The following is a 21,102-nucleotide window of genomic DNA, read 5'->3' as shown; positions in this document are numbered from 1 at the left end:
ATATTGAGACGAGCTGGTTGCTGTGCCATGACGATGCCGCCTTCACTCCCTTCAACACCTCTCCTGGCTCCCACACTGCCATCAACGCCTTTCCGAGAGCCTCCCTCATCGGGGCCAACGTACTGTCCACCAACTGTTTGAGCTTCCCCATCATCTTTCCATGCCGCTCAAAATGCTTGGCAAACTGGCGCTCAAACCCACTGCCATCACCTCGGTCAGCGTGTCCACCGTTGTGGGAGCAGCTTCACCCGGCAAGCTTGCTCCTGCCATCTTTCCTCCCACAGAGCTCCGCACCGAACCCAAGCTCTCAGGCTGACTAACACGTGTACCTTTTCATCCCCTATTCTTCCTTTGGCTTTTCGACATCCTCTAATTACCACCGCTCTTCTGAAGACCAATCGTATAAAATCCTCTCTCCACCCCCCCCCCCCCCCCCCCCCCCGGGAAAAATCTGGGTGAAAAAGTGCCAAAAAACCCAAAACCTAGTAGGACCCACCCAACGTGATACCTCCATCTTCATGTCGCCACCGGATGGCCGTGTTAGCTATTTTTGATGATCCTAGTAGAGTCGGAAGGAATCATTTTTCCACTGGCTAGGATTTGAGTCCTTGTCAAATCCGCGTATCCTCTAAGTCTGAGTGAGTTCTTGATAAAAGATGGTATCCAGGTGGTCAAATTAGAGGTAGGCCATTTTCTCCATCGTGTCATCATGGCTGATATGTTTCTCATGTCCATTCTCCTGCCTTCTCCCCATAACCCCTGATCTCCTTATTAATCAAGAACCTATCCATCTCTGTCTTAAAGACACTCGGTGACATGCCCTCCATGGCCTTCTGCGGCAAAGAGTTCCACAGATTTACCATCCTCCTAGCTGGAGAAATTCCTCCTCTCCGTTTTAAAGGATTGTCCCTTCAGTCTGAGGCTGTGCCTTGGGTTTTAGTTTTTCCTACTAGTGGAAACATCCTCTCCATGTCCACTCTATCTAAGCCTTTCTGTGTACTGTAAGTTTCAATAAGATCCCACTTCATCCTTCTAAACTCCAATGTGCACAGACCCAGAGTCCTCACCACTCCTCATATGACCAGCTCTTCATTCCAGGGATCATTCTTGTGAACCTCCTTCCGGACCCTTTCCAAGGCCAGCAGTTTATTATTCAAGTTTTTTTCCCAACGTTCCAAGTTCCTCTGTGGAACCTCTGTGTGGATCATAGAGCCTCTGAGAAGAAGGGCCCCCAGCACTGAGAAACCACTGCGAGGCTGCTTCAATGTTCTTGGTGATCTCCCATGTAATCTGTTCCGACACTGGTAAAATGGGGGTTTGGTGTAGAATGGCCGTTAACAGGCCAATCAATTGGATTAATTGCCTGCCCGACTCTGGTTGACGGGTAGCAGGCTGCTGCTGTTCCCACCTGAGTATCCCAGGGGAAAGGGAAATGGCTTCCCTCGCCACCATTTTACCAGCCCTTCTGCCCCCCCAGCAATTAATACTGTCCTAATTGCTTGCAGTACTTGTATGTTAACTTTCTTTGATTCATGTACAAGGAAACCTAAATCCCTCAGAGTATACACATTCCCCAGTGTTTTTTTCCACCAAAATTAATAACTTGAAACTTCTCCAAGTTTTATTTCATCTGCCATGTTCTCACCCAACTTGTCCACAGTACACGGTGGCCTCTTTGGTCCTCCTCGCTGCTTATGTCCCAACCTAACTTTATGATGAGCAACCTTTGATAGGTTACACTCAATCCCTCATCTAAGTCATTAGTATAAATTGCATGTGTTTATTGTATATATTATGTTTTAAACATTTCTTCAAATCTGTTCTCCCTCTGTATCTGTTTTTAAAGTACATTGTGAAATTAACTATTTTCCTTGACAGTATTTTTACATGGCTATAGAAAACCTAAAGACCAAATGTAAGTGTTACTTGTTCTCTCATGCCAAATCTCCCTCTCCAAGGAGATTAATATTTTGCTTTCTCTGTTCAAATGTTCATAATTCTTAGGAATGCTGGATTGTTTACATAATACATATAGTTCTGAATCAGACGTTTAATCTTTGTTCGGACATCTCACACCTCAATTCTTTAACCCTCTTTAATTGCTTCTGAGGAATTGCACTATAGTATTTTGACTTGATACAGTCAGGATTGTGTCCAATGTAACCTTTTACTCCTGCCTTGTGTAAATACCCAAGACCTGAAGGATAATTTCTCACCCACTTAATTTTGAGAAAATTTGCCTATCTCCCAGTTTCACATGTTGGATTGTAGGAGATAAACCGGCACAACAAATGTACTTTTATCTGCTCTCTGATGTAGTTAGCTTGAGAATTGCTTAAATTGTTTCTTGACAGCTCTTAATCCATATAGTTGCTAAAGTGTATGCCCCCCCCAAGTGAGATCATTAGTCTTAAGTGATGCAAAAGGTTGGGCTAAATTCAGATAAAAGTTATTTTAAAATGAAAAAAGTTTCTTTGATATCTAACATGTTCAGTCTGTTTGGCCTTGATATTTCTGTGGGATTTAGACTACAATATGTAAAGGAAGATGCACACTAACAGATTGCTCCGATTTAACAATTTTGAGAAAATGGAAGAGCTCCCTGTTGTATACAAGTACTCCTGATAAATCAACCTCCAGATTGCCTTTGGTCTTTTTTGCTGTCTGACTGTTTGTTTTTGCTAAACATGTACATCATCTTAGAACATCAGGCTCATGAAGGTGCATATCAATTTATACAGTGATCATTATTTCTAACACAGTTGTGAAGGGCTTTTACTGTTACCAGGAAGAGTGCATCGAAACAAAACTGTCCTGAGTAGGATGCACTAATTGGGCGTTTCAACCAAGTTCATTGAACTTTACACTTGACTAATCTGATTAGACAGGGTGCTTGTCTTCAGTGAGGACATGCTTGACCATCTCAGCATAGGTGAGCCCCATCTGCTTTCTTCTCCCAGAGAACATCAAACTTGGGAGATATTATTGATTTAAGGGACCAGTATGATCCAACTTCACCATTAATAAATCAGGATATCTTTGATCCACCCTCTTCCTCTCAGCTCCTCCATAGATGTTGAGTGCCACCCAACTACAGTTGACTTTGATTCCCTAGGGAGGTCTAATGCATGTGATAAGGCAATGATTGGTTGAACTTTTATCAACAAAAAAATTATTTCCACTAGCCATACACTTCTTATGATTTGATTGGGCTTATTTTTCACAATTCTGAAAAATCAATGGGTCTTGTGTAGAGGGAGGGAGGCCTTCGCATTTCTTTATGAGCAATTTTCCACCCAGCCATAAGTTCAATGTTTCAGGAGGGAGACCAAAACCTGGACCATATTTCTAACAGCTTTGGCCTGGCAGCAGCGTTTGCAATGCATCAACATTGGCTTCCATCTTGCTAAATTCATAATGCTATGTTACTGTATGGTGACTCATCGAAATTCGATAATTCATCAGATAGGTTCTTTATGATTCAGTAACCTGTTCCTTCTCTCTTCTCCCCCCCCCCCCCCCCGGCCCCCCCCCCCAAACATCCATTGGGAACATGCTTCCTGCATCTAGGTTGTCTAGTCCTGTTAGTAGTTCCCATTCTTCTAAACTCCAGCGAATAAAATCCTAACCAACTCAATCACTCATATTTTCACCGCTCCACAGTGAAAGACGGGCAGCACGGTAGCATTGTGGATAGCACAATTGCTTCACAGCACCAAGGTCCCAGGTTTGATTCCGGCTTGGGTCACTGTCTGTGCGGAGTCTGCACATCCTCCCCGTGTGTGCGCGGGTTTCCTCCGGGTGCTCCAGTTTCCTCCCACAGTCCAAAGATGTGCAGGTTAGGTGGATTGGCCATGATAAATTGCCCTTAGCGTCCAAAATTGCCCATAGTTTTGGGTGGGGTTACTGGGTTATGCGGATGGGGTGGAGGTGTTGACCTTGGGTAGGGTGCTCTTTCCAAGAGCCGGTGCAGACTCGATGGGCCGAATGGCCTCCTTCTGCACTGTAAGATCTATGATCTACATGTTAGTCCCACCATCCCAGGAATCTGTACTCCCTCCATAGCAAGAACATCCTTCCTCCGATAAGGAGACCAAAACTGCGCACAATATTCCAAGTGTGGTCTCATCAGCCCTGCATAATTGCAGCAAGCCATCCCTGCTCCTGCACTCGAATCCTCTTGCGAGAAAGTCCAACATAGAGACTTCCGGTTGCGGCCATGCCTGAATAGGTCGCACGTTCGGCAGCTCCCGTCGGGAACGGACTTTAGGGCTCTCTAGAGGGGCCCCAACGGCACTTGTTCGACGGCTTCCAGTGTGGGAAGGTGACAGCAAGGTCCCCCCGACAGTATATGGATTGGACCAGAAGTGGAGTGGTGAAAAAAGAGATCTTGGAGCAGCGAAAAGTGAGAGGGAGAAAAAGCAAGATGGCGGCGGGTGGAGACCAAGCAGCATGGGCGCAGTGGTCGCAGGATCAGCAGGAGTTTCTTAAACGCTGCTTTGAGGAGCTGAAGACAGAAATGCTGGCGCCAATGTAGGCGGCGATTGAGAAGCTAGTGGAGGCCCAGGGGGGCGGCGATCCGGGAGGTGCGGCAGAAAGCCTCGGAGAACGAGGATGAGATCTTGGGCCTGGCGGTGAAGGTGGAGGCATACGAGGCGCTGCATAAGAGGTGGGCGGAAAGATTTGAGGACCTGGAGAATAGGTCGAGAAGGAAGAATCTTCGGATTCTGGGTCTCCCTGAAGGAGTTGAGGGGCCCGATACCGGGGCATATGTGAGCACGATGCTCAATTCGCTGATGGGCGCGGGAGCTTTCCCGAGGCCCCTGGAGCTAGATGGGGCTCATCGGGTCCTGGCAATGAGACCTGAGGCCAACGAGCCGCCAAGGGCTGTAGTGGTGAGGTTTCACCGCTTTATGGATAGAGAGTGTGTCCTGAGATGGGCCAAGAAAGAACGGAGCAGCAGGTGGGAGAACACGGAGATCCGAATCTGCCAGGACTGGAGTGCAGAGGTGGCCAAGAAGTGAGCTGGCTTTAATCGGGCCAAGGCGGTGCTCCATCGGAAGGGTGTGAAGTTCGGTATGCTGCAGCCAGCGAGATTGTGGGTCACATTCCAAGATCGGCACCACTATTTTGAAATGCCTGAGGAGGCTTGGAGCTTTATACAGACTGAAACGTTGGACTCCAATTGAGGGTTTGTTGTTGTGGGGGGGATGTTTGCTGTATATATGGTTTTAACTACGTGTAGGGAATGTTCCCTTGGTTGGGTGCTGGATGGGGATGGATGAAGGGATTTGATGGGGAGAGTGTGGGTGCCGGTGTTGGAGGGAGGGGAGGCCTGGGGATGGGGGAATTGAGATAAGGACGCAAAAGGAGCTGCGCCAGAGGGGGCGGGTCCGGTTCAGGAAAGCGCGGACTTTTTCCCACGCTAGGGAAGGACGGCGGGGGTGGGGGGGGGGGGTCGGAGGAGCGCGCACTGACTGCTGGGGGGGGGGGGGGTCGGAGGAGCGCGCACTGACTGCTAGGCAGAAGGGGGAGGGGGGATTCTCTCACTGGGGGGGGTCGATGGGAAGGAGGGAGGGGCCTGGGTCAGCAGGAGTCAGCTGACTTACGGGAGTGTTATGGGGAGCAAAAGAGGTAGATATGGATCTAGCGGGGGGAGAGGGAGGGGGGTATAGGGTTGCTGCTGCATTGGCCAATGGGGAACTGGAAATAGGAGAGGTGGTCGGGGTGGGGGTCCGCCGTCTGGGGGACTGGAGGGTGCGGGAGGCGCGGGCACGTGACTGGCCGAGAAAAGGAGATGGCGAGTCGGTGGGGGGGTGAGAAGCTCCCCAATCCGGCTGATAACCGGCCCATTCAGGCCCCTCACATTCCAAGTTAAGAGGGCCCGAGTGTTCGCGCACTTAAAGGGACTGAAGGCAGACGTGGTCATGCTTCAGGAGACACATTTGAAGGTGGCAGACCAGGTCAGGTTGAGAAAGGGATGGGTAGGACAGGTACTCCATTCTGGGCTGAATGCGAAGAACAGCGGGGTTGCGATACTGGTGGGGAAGCGGGTGTCGTTTGAGGCCAAGAATATTGTAGTGGATAATGGGGGTCGATACGTGATGGTGAGCGGTAGGTTGCAGGGGGTGTGGGTGGTACTGGTAAACGTATACGACCCCGAACTGGGATGATGCCGGATTTATGAAGCGCATGCTGGGTCAGATTCCGGACCTGGAGGCAGGAAGCTTGATAATGGGGGGGGATTTCAACACGGTGCTGGATCCAGCATTAGATCGCTCCAGATCCAAGACTGGGAAGAGGCCAGCTGCGGCCAAGGTGCTTAGGGGGTTTATGGACCAGATGGGGGGAGTGGATCCGTGGCGGTTTGCTAGGCCCCTGGCCAGGGAATTCTCATTCTTTCCCCATGTATATAGAGCCTACTCCCGGATAGATTTTTTTTGTTTTGAGTAGGGCACTAATCCCGAAAGTGGAAGGAACGGAGTATTCGGCCATAGCCATCTCAGACCATGCCCTGCACTGGGTGGAGCTGGAGTTAGGAGAGGAGAGGGACCAGCGACCGCTGTGGCATCTTGATGTGGGATTACTGGCGGATGAGGAGGTGTGCGGGAGGGTGCGGGGGTGCATTGAGAGATACTTGGAGGCCAATGACAACGGAGAGGTGCAGGTGGGGGTAGTCTGGGAGGCATTGAAGGCGGTGGTCAGGGGAGAGTTAATCTCCATTAGGGCCCACAGGGAGAAGAAAGGTCAGGGAGAGGGAGAGATTGGTGGAGGAGATCTCGAGGGTGGACAGGAGATATGCCGAGGCCCCCGAGGAGGGACTACTTGGGGAGCGGCAAAGCCTCCAGACAGAGTTTGACCTGTTGACCACCGGGAAAGCAGAGGCACAGTGGAGGAAAGCACAGGGGGCGATGTACGAGTATGGGGAGAAGGCGAGCTGGATGCTGGCACACCAGCTCCGTAAGAGGGTGGCAGCGAGGGAGATAGGTGGAGTTAAGGATAGCAGGGGGAATATGGTGCGGAGTGCGGTGAGAGTAAATGAAGTATTTAAGGACTTTTTAATGAGGAGCTGTACAGATCTGAGCCCCCAGCGGGGGAAGAGGGGATGTGACAATTTTTGGATCAACTGAGGCTCCCGAGGGTGGAGGAGCAGGAGGTGGCTGGTTTGGGGCGCCAATTGGGTTGGAGGAGCTGGTTAAAGGATTGGGGAACATGCAGGCGGGGAAGGCCCCGGGGCCAGATGGGTTCCCGGTCGAGTTTTATAGGAAATATGTGGACCTGCTAGGCCCGTTGTTAGTGAGAACTTTCAATGAGGCAAGGAAGAAGGGGACCCTGCCCCCGACAATGTCCGGGGCGCTGATCTCGCTGATTCTGAAGCGGGAGAAGGACCTGCTGCAATGTGGGTCGTATAGACCAATCTCGCTCCTCAATGTGGATGCTAAGTTGCTGGCAAAAGTGCTGGCTACGAGAATTGAGGACTGTGTCCCTGGGGTGATTTAGGAGGACCAGACGGGGTTTGTAAAGGGCAGGCAGCTAAACACCAATGTGCGGAGGCTCCTCAGCGTGATTATGATACCATCGGTGGAGGGAGAGGCGGAGGTAGTGGCAGCTATGGACGCGGAGAAGGCCTTCGACCGGGTGGAGTGGGAGTATCTTTGGGAAGTGCTGCGGAGGTTTGGGTTCGGGGAGGGGTTTATCAGTTGGGTCAGGCTCCTATATAGAGCCCCGGTGGCGAGTGAGGCTACGAATCGGCGGAGGTCGGAGCACTTTCGGCTGTACCGAGGGACGAGGCAGGGGTGCCCCCTGTCCCCCTTGTTGTTTGCATTGGCAATTGAGCATTTGGCCATGGCACTAAGAGAGTCCAGGAAATGGAGGGGGTTGGTCCGAGGGGGAGAGGAACATCGGGTGTCGCTGTATGCGGACGACCTGTTGCTGTATGTGGCAGATCCAGTGGAGGGGATGGTGGAGGTCATGCGGATCCTAAGGGAGTTTGGGGACTTCTCGGGCTATAAGCTCAACGTAGGGAAAAGTGAGCTCTTCGTGGTGCATCCAGGGGACCAGGGAAGGGGGATAGATGACCTACCATTGAAGAGGGCGGACAGGAACTTTCGGTACTTGGGAATCCAGGTGGCTGGGAGCTGGGTGGCCCTGCACAAGCTCAATTTGACGCGGTTGGTGGAGCAGATGGAGGAGGATTTCAAAAGATGGGATGTGCTGCCACTCTCACTAGCGGGCAGGGTACAGTCTGTTAAAATGATGGTCCTCCCGAGGTTTCTCTTTGTGTTCCAGTGCCTTCCCATTGTGATTACCAAAGCCTTTTTTAAACTGGTAGGTAGGAGCATCATGGGTTTTGTGTGGGCAATAAGACCCCGAGGGTAAAGAGGGTGTTTCTGGAGCGTAGCAGGGACAGCGGAGGGCTGGCGCTGCCGAATCTGTGCGGCTGCTATTGGGCAGCCAACGTGGCGATGATCCGTAAGTGGGTAATAGAGGGAGGGGCGGCGGCGTGGAAGAGGTTGGAGATGGCATCCTGCAGGGGCACGAGCCTGAGGGCGCTAGTGACGGTACTGCTGCCGCTCTCGACGACCTGGTACACCACGAGTCCGGTGGTGGCGGCAACGTTGAAGATCTGGGGGCAGTGGAGACGGCATAAGGGCGAGATGGGAGCCTCGGTTTGGTCCCTGATTCGGGAGAACCATCGGTTCATCCCGGGAAAGATGGATGGGGGATTTCGGAGCTGGCATCGGGCAGGGATCAGAAGAATGGGGGACCTGTTTATAGATGGGACGTTTGCGAGCCTAGGGGCGCTGGAGGAGAAGTTTGGGTTATCCCCGGGAAATGCGTTCAGGTATATGCAAGTGAGGGCGTTTGTGAGGCGGCAGGTGAGGGAATTCCCGTTGGTCCCGGCACAGAGGATTCAGGACAGGGTGATTTTCGGGTGTATGGGTCGGAGAAGGCAAGGTTTTGGCGATCTATCAAGAGATGAAAGAAGAAGAGGAGGTTTCGGTACAGGATCTAAAGGGCAAGTGGGAGGAGGAGCTGGGGGAGGAGATTGATGAGGGTCTGTGGGCTGATGCCCTGAGTAGGGTTAATTCTTCCTCCTCTTGCGCCAGGCTCTGCCTAATACAATTCAAGGTTGTTCACAGAGCGCATATGACAGGGGCGAGGATGAGTAGGTCTTTGGGGTGGAGGACAAATGTGGGAGGTGCTCGGGGAGTCCGGCAAATCACGTCCACATGTTCTGGTCGTGCCCGATACTGGAGGGGTTTTGGAGGGGTCTTGAGAGGACTATGTCCAAGGTGGTGAAAGTCCAGGTCAAGCCGAGTTGGGGGTTGGCATTATTTGGGGTAACGGACGAGCCGGGAGTGCAGGAGGCGAAAGAGGCCGGTATCCTGGCCTTTGCGTCCCTGGTAGCCTGGCGGAGGATCTTGTTATTATGGAAGGACGCAAAGCCCCCCAGTGTGGAAGCCTGGATAAATGACATGGCAGAGTTCATTAAGCTGGAGAGGATAAAGTTTGCCTTACGAGGGTCTGTGCAGGGGTTCTTCAGGCGGTGGCAACCGTTCCTAGACTATCTCGCGGAGCGCTAGGAGGAGGTCAGCAGCAGCAGCAACCCAGGGGGGAGGGGGGGTGTCTCGGGGGGGGGGGGGGGGGTTTCCCCAAGGGTACTCTTGAATGTCATATGGGGGGGGGGGGTTAATATATGTGGGAGAAACCCAATGTATAAGTAGTTTATTATTTTTGATTGTGGTGTTTGTGTTCTTTTTGTTGGAAAAGATTTTGTTGGAAAAATTTGAATAAACATTTTTTTAAAAAAGGAAGTCCAACATATAATTTGCTGTCTTTACTGCCTGCTGCACCTGCATGCTTGCTTTCAACGACTCGTGTATAAGGACACCCAGATCTCATTGCACATTCCCCTCTCTCAAACTATCGCCATGCAGATAATCTGCTTTCCTGTTTTTGCTACCAAAGTGGATAACCTCCCATTTATCCAGATTATACTGCATCTGCCGAGCATTTGCCCAGTCACTCAACTTGTCTAAATTGCACTGTAGTCTTTATGTAGATATTACATGTAGTCATTGTGCCAGGCATGCTATCAATCAAAAGAATGAAGACTGTACATGTCCTTCTATCTTAATTTCAAACAAATTCGAAGGCTGTGCAAAAGCACTTCAGCTCAACCAATTTTTTTCATTCATTGTGGGCACCACTGGCTCTGCCGGCATTTATTGTCCATCCGTAATTGCCCTCCAAAATGGTGATATGCTGCTTGAACTGCTGCAATCCACGTGGTGTAAGTACACCAACAGTGGTGTTAGGGAGGGAGTTCCAGGACTTTGACCCATTGACCGTGAAGGAACATCGATATATTTCCAAGTCAGGATAGTGAGTGACTTGGAGGGGAACATCCAGAGATGGTGGTGTTCCCATGTATCTGCTGTCCTTGGCCTTCTTGATGGCAGTGGTCGTGGGTTGGAAGGTGCTGTCTAAGGAGCTTTGGTGAGTTCCTGCAATGCATCTTGTAGATAGTACACACTGCTGCTCCTGTGTATCGGTGGTGAAGGGAGTGGATGTGTGTGGATGAGGTGCCAATGATGTGGCTGCTTTGTCCTGGATGGCATCAAGCTGCGTGAGTGTTGTTGGAGCTGCGCTCATCCGGGCAAGTAGGTGTATTCCATCACACTTCATATTTGTGGTTTTCAGATGATTTGACAGTCTTTGGGGAGTCAGGAAGTGAGTTATTTATTTCAGGATTCCTAACCTCAGCCAAGGATTTGAATTAACTTTTTTTTTGAAGAGTGTCTTTGTAAATTGAATCAAGTCCACAAAGATATATATTTTGAAACACTACAATCTCTGAAATGTTCTAAATTTTTTTGAAACAATTTAATTTATAAATTGAAAATCAGTTTTTATTCCCCAGAATAGAAAACGGCTGATTTCACCTTGTATTCCATGCTGAATGTGTTATGTGTGGTGCATTGAATATAGTAAGGGTGATGAAAAGCAAGCAACAGTAACTATGTTTGCCTTTAGATAATTTTCAAGGGAAGCCCTCCAGTAGTAGTCTGAAACTGAATTGTACAATAACTTTTGTAGTCTGATTGTCATACAAGACAAGAGGCTCTGCTTAACTTGGTGAGAGAAACCTGAAGTAATCAGCAGCTTGTATTTGTATACCTGTTTAATGTGGTAAAATATCCCAAGACTCGCGTGTAATCAGGCAAAAATTGACATAGCAAAAAAAAAAAAGAGACATGAGGACAGGTGACCAAAAGCTTGATTTTCAGAAACCACTTCAATGAAGAGAGAGGCAGAGATGTGGAGGAGCTTGGGAAAGGAATTCCAGGTAATCACCAGTTGAGGAGTGAAAAGATGGCATGGTGGCACAATGGTTAGCACTGCTGCCTCACAGTGTCAGAGGCCCGGGTTCAATTCCAGCCTTGGGTGACTGTCTATGTGGAGTTTGCACTTCTCCCCGTGTCTCTGTGGGTTTCCACCGGTTTAGTTAGGGTTATGGGATTGGGCGATAGAGTGGGCCTAGATGGGATACTCTTTCAGAGGGACAATGCAGACTCGATGGGTGAAATGGCCTCCTGTTCCATGGACTTAAATTACAAAGTGAAAGTAACAGGAACGATCCAAAGCATGCAGGAGTCTTGATGGACCTGTATGTTACTCATGGGGCCAAATCTTGCTGGAAAAATAATGAAGTATTAATGACATACTCTAATGCACAAATCATACAGTAAATTGCGGAGATGAAGAGATACGACATGGGTTGCAAAGAACTTGCTGGTTAATTTAGCTACTACTGAACGTCATCTTCTCCTGAGCCTCCCTGTTTTTTGTTTTGAAAAATGTTTTTATTCAAATTTTAACAATTAAACATATCGCACACAACATTTACAAAATACAACCAACCCTCAATAAAACAATACCCAGGCCTTCCCCCAGCAGTTGGCAGGCACACCAGCTCCCCAAAATGCAATTCAAACAAATCCCATCTCTTGTGGAACTCCTCACTCGCCCCACTCGGAGCAAATTTCACATTTTCCAAATACAATAATTCCTTTCGGTCCCTCAGCCGTACCGAGGCACGGGGTGGAGAAGCTGACCTCCACCCCAACGAGACCTGCCTGCAAGCGATCAATGAGGCGAAGGCTAAAACATTGCTCCCGTCTGGAACTCCGGCAAGCCCGACATCCCAAATATGGGATCTGGGCTCTTAAGTGTACAATTACCGACATAGTGCTGAAGAATGATCCCCACAACTTCTCCAACTTCAGACAGGACCAGAACATGTGTATGCAATTGGCTGGGCCCCTCCCACACCACTCTCAAATATTCTCCACCCCCTCAAATGAGTGGCTCATCCTCTACTTCTTCAGGTGCACTATGTGCGCTACCTTTAGCTGTATCAACCCCATCCTTGCACTTTAGGTTGAGTCTTTCACCCTCCACAGCACCTCACACCACAGTCTCGCCTCCAGTGCCATCCCCAACTCCTCTTGCCACTTGGCCGTTACCCCTTGCAGAGACGCCCTATCCTCCTCCAAAATTCTCCCATAAATCGCCAAAATGACCCCCCCACTCCAACCTCATCATCAACAATACCCCCTCCAGCAACGAGGAGGGCAGTGCTACCAGAAAGGTTGGACACACCTTATTCAGAAAATCCCGTACATGTATCTGAAACCCTCACCCCAAACTTCACCCCCAACTCCTCCAGACTCTCAAACCGTCCTTCTAGAAACAGTTCCTTTATTTCCACTGTTCCCCTCATCTCCGAAACCTCTCATCCATCCTCCCAGGCTCAAACCCATGGTTCCCCCGAATTGGCATCAACCTCGACCCCGCCCCAACTTAAAATGCTGCTGAAATTGCTTTCATATTTTCAGTGTGGCCATTGACTCCCCGTATACCTCCCCAGGGCAAACGGAAACAGCTCCATTGCCCACGTCCGCAACCCCAACACCGTACGAAAACCTGCCTTCATCTTCACCCATAAAGTAACATAGAGTAACATAGAATTTACAGAGCAGAAGGAGGCCATTCAGCCCATCGAGACTGCACCGGCTCTTGGAAAGAGCACCTTACCGAAGGTCAACACCTCCACCCGATCCCCATAACCCAGTAATCCCACTGAACACTAAGGGCAATTTTGGACACTAAGGGCAATTTAGCATGGCCAATCCACCTAACCTGCACATCTTTGGACTACTTTTTTGTCCCCATACTCCAGCCCACGCCTTCTCGCCGTTCGCCGCCCAGTAATAGTATAACAAGTCTGGAAGGGCCAAACCCCCCCAATTGCCGCCCTCTCTGGAGCACCGTCCACCTAATCCGTGCTACCTTACATGGCCACACAAATGACAAAATCAGCCTCTTCAACCCAATTTTAAAAAAAAAAAACGTTTTTGGCAAAACGATCGGCAGGCCCGGAGACAAAAATAAAAACCATGGCAAAATGTTCATCATAACTGCACCCAGCATGCCAACAATGGGGGCAAGCTGTCCCTGTTATGTTTAAGAACTCATTGGATTGCAAATTAATTCCCATTAAACTCAACTGTGGAAAGTTGGGCCTAGTACTTAACATAAGCCCCTTTGAATCGCACAATAGCAAATGTCATGCCAATCAACTTCTCTGGCCCAGAAAAGGAAGTATTTAAGTTATAGTATTTAGTCTCATTCTTGCATGAAGTAGATTCTTTTTAGAACTTTTTAAAATGTTCTGCTTTTCCACTGTTTCCTTTTTCCCTCAATTCAATCTTTCCCTCCTTATTTCTTCTTCTTTGCCGAATTTGACTCTAATCGTCCTTCTTCTTGTCGTTCCTTTGTGACTTTTCAATTCTTTAATCTCATTGATTAAGGAGACAGACTTTGGTGTTTGTAGTTGATGGGGTCCCTGATGCACTGCTGCCTTCGCCATACCATTATCAGCTCGAGCTTCCAAAAAGTTACGCTGTAAAGGTGCAGGAAAATGTCTAATCAATGGCATATCATAGAATCCCTCAGTTCAGAAGGAGGCGGAGCCTGCACCGGCCCAGGAAAGCGCACCCTACTTAAGCCCATGCCTCCACACTATCCCCATAACCCAGTAACCCCACCTAACCTTTTGGGCACAAAGAGGCAATATATCATGGCCAATCCACCTAACCTGCACATCTTTGGACTGTGGGAGGAAATCGGAGCACCCGGAGGAAACCCACGCAGACACTGGGAGAAAGTGCAAACTCCATGCAGTGCAAGATTTGGCCAATGTGTTGATCATAATAGTAGAGTAGAATGGAGCCATAAAAGAAGGTTCTTGCTCAAATCTTCAAGATTAGCGTTGGAAAAGAAAGATGAGCCAAATGTTTTTTTTTCTCTTTCGATCTGTATGCCATCAGAATAGAAGATTTGTGGTAAATAAGTTGGGCAAGACAATTTCAGCAAGAGGTTAGAAGCAGTGATTTCCAGGAATTGGTGTGTTTTTATAGGTTGCGTTTGGTTGTTTTTATAGTAGATTTACAGAAGTTGTAAAGTAAAATATAGTTAGTTGGGCTGCTTCAAATAGAACGAGTACCCAGGTGCAAGTTTTTAAAAAATGAGACCGAAAAATGTCAGGCATGGTTAAGATGTAATATCAGATCTGATGTAGAGGAAATAGCTAAATTAATATCCGTTACATCACTGGCATAAAAGGATTTTAAAAGTGAAAACAATAGCTCGATCAAGAAAAACCCTTGAGATTTCTTGAAAACCTGACACATTTCAGCCAGATGAGATGGAAAATGGCCTTTATTAAAGTCACAAAAAACTTCCCATTATCTGTGGAAAATTATACCCTGTTGACACTGTTGGTCACACTGTCTTTCTGTAATTCTTTCCTCCATGTAATTGGGCGGGACACCACTCACCTTGTGGTTATGTGGGCATAACCAGGGGATCACCTGCAATGACTCCTCTTCCTGCTCTTGCAATCATCTCCTTTTTAAAAAAAAATAAAATATAAATTTATTGGCATTTTCAATTTTATACACATTTGCATTCTATGTGTAATATGTACATTATGTGAGGTTTGTTTATAAACATCTTGTTATCCTCTGGTGTGGTTTCCTCTCTATTCATTCAGGATGTAGCATCCCCTTGCTTTTTTTCTCCCCTTCCCCAACCCCCTTTCCTTTTGTGCTTTCTGCTGTGGCTGCCTTGTGGGTTTTTTTTTTTGGGGGGGGGGGTCTTCCACCCCCTTCCTTTCCCTCTGTGGTGTTCCCCTCATTTGCCCCTGGATTCCCTCCTCTCTTCCTTACCCAGAGTTGTGTATTCCTGTCTGCCTTCTCCCATCTCTTATTTCTTCCTCTAGTTACTGTTGGCTTCGAACAGGTTTTGGAACAGGCTGATAAATTGCCCCATGCTTTGAGGAAGCCTTCTTCCGACCCTCGGATAGTGTATTTGATCTTCTCCAAGTGGTGAAATTCCGCCAGGTCTGCCAGCCAGTCTGCAGCTGTGGATGGTGCTGCTGATCACCAGCAGAGCAGGATTCTCTAGCGTGCGATTAGGCAAGCGAAAGCTAGGACGTTGGCCTTTTCCCCGTGTGTAGCTCTGGCTGTTCGGATACCCTGAAGAATTTGGGCACAGCTCTACTCTCACCCCCACAACCATGGACATTGCCTCGCAAAAGGCTGTCCAGAACCCACCAAGTTTCGGACAGGCCCAAAACATGTGGGTGTGGTTGTCTGGGCCTCTCTGGCACCGTTCACAATTATCCTCCACCTCTGGGAAGAACCTGTTCATTCGGGTTCTGGTCACCACTTTAAACTGCATGAGGCTGAGCGTTGAGGAGGTGGAGTTGACCCTGCTGAGCGCATCGCTCCAGAGTCCCCACCCCACCTCTGTCCCCAGTTTGTCTCTCCATTTCCTGGTCTTATCTAATGGTATTTGAGCCCTGTCCAGTAGTTGTCCGTACATTTTCCGGTGGTTTCCCCCTTCCTCATTGTACATATTTATCAGGTCCTCTAGTAGTGTGGTCTCCGGGGCCCTGGGGTATCCTACTGTCTCTTTGCGGAGGAAGTGCTTTATTTGTAGGTGCCTAAGTTCCTGTCCTGTCGGTAGTTCCAGCTCCTCTGTCAGTTCTCTGTCGCTAGCCTGTTCCCTATATAAAAGTCCCTGTCAGCAGTCCCCCCCCCCCCCCCCACTCCACACCGTCCTGTCCCCCCCCACCCCACACCGTCCTGTCTCCATTACTTGAAAGTGGTGTCTAGCATGGCTGGTGGGAACTTGTGGTTTCTGCAGATGAGAGCAATGGGGGACACCTCGGTCAGACCAAAATGTTGCTTCATTTGATTCCACGTCCTTAGTGTGGCTACCACCACTGGGCAGGATGTGTATTTCGTCAGGGGGGATGGGAGTGCACCCATTCCGTATTGGGTTCGCGTAGCCATCCCCTCCCTCTTTCTGCCATGGATGTCTAGTGGTAGTATTGCAGGTTTGCGCCCCCCACCCCCCACACACAAACGCCATGACCATTCTGTCTATGTTTTGGAAAAAGGCCTTGGGGGTGAAGATCGGTATTGATCTGAAGAGGAACCTAGGCAGTATGTTCATTTTGATCGTCTACACCCTCCCCACCAGGGCGAGTGGGAGCACATCCCACCTTTGCAGGTCCTTTTTGACTTCCTCCACCAGGCTGGCCAGATTCCACTTGTGGATTTGTGTCCAGTTCCTGGCAATTTGGATCCCCAGGTAGTGGAATTTGTTTTGGGCTAGTTTGAATAGAGTCCAGCTCTGTGCCTCCCCTGTTTGGGTTCACCGGGAATGCTTGTCTCTTGCCCGCCCAGGTTAAGTTTGTAATCCGAGAAGGTTCCAAACTCTTTCAGGATCTGCATGATTGCTCTCAGTCCTTCCTGCGGTTTTGAGATGTAGAGGAGCAGGTCATCTGCACAGAGTGAAACACTGTGCTCTCTGCCTCCCCTTTGGATGCCCTTATTTTTTTGCGTCCTGCAGGGGGCAATTGCCAGGGGTTCGTTTGCTAGGGCAAACAGGAGCGGGGACAGTGGGCATTCCTGCCTTGTGCCTCTGTGCAGTTCGAAGTATTCCGAGCTGGTGGTGTTGGTTTGACCACTCGCCTTGGGGGTGTTGTACAGGAGTTTCTCCCAGGAGGTAAATCCTGCTCTTAGCCCAAACCGCTCGAGGAAGTTTCTCCATTCGATCATGCAATTATCTCTGGTGCCTCCAATGGACCTATCCTGGACCCTCTACTATTTCTCATCTACATCCACTTCCAGCTCCCTCAACTGTGTTCCCACTAACTTACTGACCACCCATCTTCCCCCTCCTGGCTCCGATGTTAGCCAAATGTTCAACTCTTTGTCAGGTGTTATCCCTCTCTCATTTAAACCAATCCTTGATATTACCACCCACCCCCAGCTTTTGTCCAAAATCCTTGAATGAAGGGCGGCACGGTGGCACAGTGGTTAGCATTGCTGCCTACGGCGCTGAGGACCCGAGTTCGAATCCCGGCCCTGGGTCACTGTCCGTGAGGAGTTTGCACATTCTCCCCGTGTCTGCGTGGGTTTCACCACAACCTAAAAGATGTGCAGGATAGGTGGACTGGCCATGCTAAATTGCCCCTTAATTGGAAAAAATAATTGGGTACTCTAAATTTAAAAAAAAAAAATCCTTGAATGTGTTGTCACCTCCCAAATCCTTGCCCAACTTTCCCAGAACTCCATGTTTAAATTCCTCCAATTGGATTTATGCCCCTACCCCTGTACAGAAATCGCTCTTAGCAGGTCACTTATGTCTTTGATATGTTACTGTAAAAAAAAAGTTACACTATCCCTTCTCGGCGTGCCTTTGGCATGAATGATCCTACCATCCTCCTCCACCGCCTCTGTCACAGTCTTGCAGGTTTGCATTACACTCACCTGGTTCTATTCTAATCTATTTAATTATAGCCAGAATATATCTCTTGCTGCATCTGCAGCATTACCTCTGGTGTTCTCCAAGGATGAAGCCTTGATCTCTTTCCCCCCCCCCCCCCCCCCCCCCCCCACTCTCTGCTACAACCTGTCCCTTGGCGATACTACCGAAAAGCACAGTTCACGTACGCTGACAACTCAGTCAGTTTTCAGTCCCCGCTCCAAACTAGCTACCGATTCCATCCCTCTTCCTGGCAACTGTCTCAGATTGAAGCAGACTGCTCGTAATCTTGATATCATATTTGATCCCGAGACCTACATAATTGCGCAATCAATTGCTGCTAATTGGGCAGCACGGTAAACAAGTGGATAACACTGTGGCTTCACAGCGCTAGGGTCCCAGGTTCGATTCCCCACTGGGTCACTGGCTGTGCAGAGTTTGCATGTTCTCCCCGTGTCTGCGTGGGTTTCCTCCGAGTGCTCCTCCCACAGTTCAAAGACGTGCAGGTTAGGTGGATTGGCCATGATAAATTGCCCTTCGTGACCAAAAATGTTAGGAGGGGTTATTGGGTTACGGGGATAGGGTGGAAGTGAGGGCTTAAGTGGGTCGGTGCAAACTCGATGGGCCGAATGACGACCTTCTGCACTGTATGTTCTATCACCAAGGCCACTTACATCAACCTTTGTAATGCCCCTGCTAATCTGCTGGTGAAATCCTCATTCATATCTTTACTACCTCGAGACTTGACTAGTCTTCCACATTCTCCTCTCCATGCATCTCTTCATACACTTTGACTTTTGTCCTATCCCCACCAAGACCCATTCACCTATCAACTCTGTGCTTGCTGACATACATTGAATCCTGGTTAAACGATATCTTGATTTTAAAATTCTCATCCTTGTTTTCAAAATTCCTTCTTGGCCTTGCCCTCCCTATCTCTGCAACTTCCCCCAATTCCATAACCGTCTTGAGATATCTGCGCTCTGACCCTAGGCTCTTGTGCATCTCCAATTTAAATTGCTTCACCATAGTTGCCTTAGCCCTAAGTTCTCTAATTCCTTCTCTCCAACTCACCATCTCCTTTTCCTTCTTTACGACATCCCTTAAAAACCTATCCTTTGACAAAGATTTTCATCAACTGATCTAATATCTTTTGTGACTGTCCTATTTTGTAAATAATCGTGGAACATTTTATTACATTACAGGCACGATATATATTTTTGTAATACATGCTGCCCGTTTGAAACATTATTTATAACCACATCAGTTTAATACGTACACTGATGGAACCCGGCTCCATCTCACCACCACTTCTCTTGACTGCTCCATCATTTCTAAATTGTCAGACTGCTTATTCAATATTCATTAATAAATCACAACAAATTTCCTCCCAAATAAATGTTGGAAGACCAAAGCCATCGTCTTCAGTCTCCACCATCTCTGTTACCGAGCCAGTGACTTCATCCGAGGCTGAATGGTCTCAGGATTTTCCCCTCCGCAGCTTTGCCCAATTCTGTCCTTTCCTCAGCTCATCTGCTGAAACCCTCACCCTCACCATGCATTTTACTGAAGCCTCGAGGTAATCCAAAATACTGCTGCCAGTATCCGAATGTGCAGAAAGTCCTTCACTCATAAACCTGGTGCTCACTGACTACACTGGCTACCAGTGTGTCTTTCTCTCTCTCTCTCTCTCTCTCTCTCTCTCTTCCTTTTGAGACTGCTTAAAACCTACCTCTTATCTATCCTCACATTTTCTTATGTGGTTTGATATCAAATTTTGTTTGATAATGCTCCTGGGTTGTGACTAGGGATGTTTCATTACATTAAAGGCACTATTTAAATGTAGTGTACCATGTGACATTTGTTCGGGGACATTCAAGGGATAAATGAGGCAGTATATTAAGGTCAGAGTTGAAAATGCTTAGGAAATTAGTGAGCGAAACAAAATTATGATTTGTTTGAATTGTTTTTGGTCCTGCAGGATGTTACGAGCACCAACTTAGTACAGCCCTGATTAGTAGAAGAATGTTTATTGCAATAGAAATAGCTAAAATGAACAAAGGACTGATTGGTTAACTGTTATCTCAATCTGTTTAATTTTAGACATACTGATTGTGAAATTTCCACGTAAAATCCTTCAATATGATTTCAGTCATGCAGGAGAGATGTTCTGCCAACAATGCTTGGTATTACATTTAAAAATTAAAAGATTAGTTAAGCATGCAAATACATCATGGGGCACAAAGCAGTTTGGTTCCTTGAAAATTGGAGGCTGGATGAAACTTGGGTCCATATTTCAGAATCTTACAACCAGTAGTGCGGAAACTAAATGATCATGTGATATAACACCTTGTCTGTGAAGCACTTTGGGATATTCACTTTTTTTAAAAAGCACTAAATAAATAAAGTACTTTTGACCCTTCCAAGATTTTATTTTTATAAACTACTTTTGAAGGAGTTTTTAAAAATAGATTTTTGTCCTAGATTTACTTAGCCCGGCATTAAATGATGTTTTTATTCCATACGCCTGCTAACAACCATCATTTTTTTTCTAAGAAAATTAAGTATTGTGTTCTCTTTGTTAAAGGAAAATTTCAGGATAGTAAGAAACAATTGCTTGCAGACCTGTTGCTAATCACCTTTTATAAGGAAAAAAATATAAAGATATTGCTGACGTCCAGAATTTGGAGCCAACTCAAAATTATGTTGTCAAAGGCATGCTATAGCCAAAGTCCATAGTCTAACCTCTCTTTTGCTGTTGGCTAATTGCTTTAGGATTGTTAGTCCACTGTGGGTACTAATAAGTGCCCGTGTTTAAATCCATTTTGTTATTTGTAATATCTGCATTAGTAAATAATGCAACAAAGTAATATTTGTCTTTTTTTTTTTTTGCATTATATATGTATGCCCTGAGTTTGTAAATGCCGGTATTGACTAAGATTGAGATTTACAGCCTTTGTTTCCAAAGCCATTATATGTGGCACTGTGCCAAACTATGCTGTTTTACATAAAGGCATTTTGTGAGGTAGAATAAACTTTAGAACTCTGCTTTTCAGCTGCCAAAGGCATTATTTATTGTCAATATTATGCCTCATGTTTCTTCCCTTGTATCTGTAACATTTGGAAATCCCTAGTGCCATGGAAAATTATGTAATATATGCTGGTGAGCCAAGATGGAGGAGATTCAGAATC

The 21,102-nt window shown here is 47.7% G+C and overlaps 1 protein-coding gene across 6 annotated transcripts in view; it reads left to right on the top strand.

The window, feature by feature from the left end:
- Positions 1 to 21,102, top strand: part of abhd18 (abhydrolase domain containing 18) — a 118,563-nt gene that overhangs the window by 51,660 nt on the left and 45,801 nt on the right. For all 6 annotated transcript variants that reach the window (XM_072495668.1, XM_072495669.1, XM_072495672.1 and 3 more), the window contains one exon: positions 1,890 to 1,915. In XM_072495668.1, the coding sequence (XP_072351769.1) occupies positions 1,890 to 1,915 (26 nt within the window). The remainder of the gene's footprint in view (positions 1 to 1,889; positions 1,916 to 21,102) is intronic.

Source organism: Scyliorhinus torazame, chromosome 3 (genome assembly GCF_047496885.1).
Source record: "Scyliorhinus torazame isolate Kashiwa2021f chromosome 3, sScyTor2.1, whole genome shotgun sequence".
Classification (NCBI taxonomy): Eukaryota; Metazoa; Chordata; class Chondrichthyes; order Carcharhiniformes; family Scyliorhinidae; genus Scyliorhinus; species Scyliorhinus torazame.
Note: the sequence above shows the minus strand (reverse complement) of the source record. Positions and strands in the feature narration are given on the sequence as shown.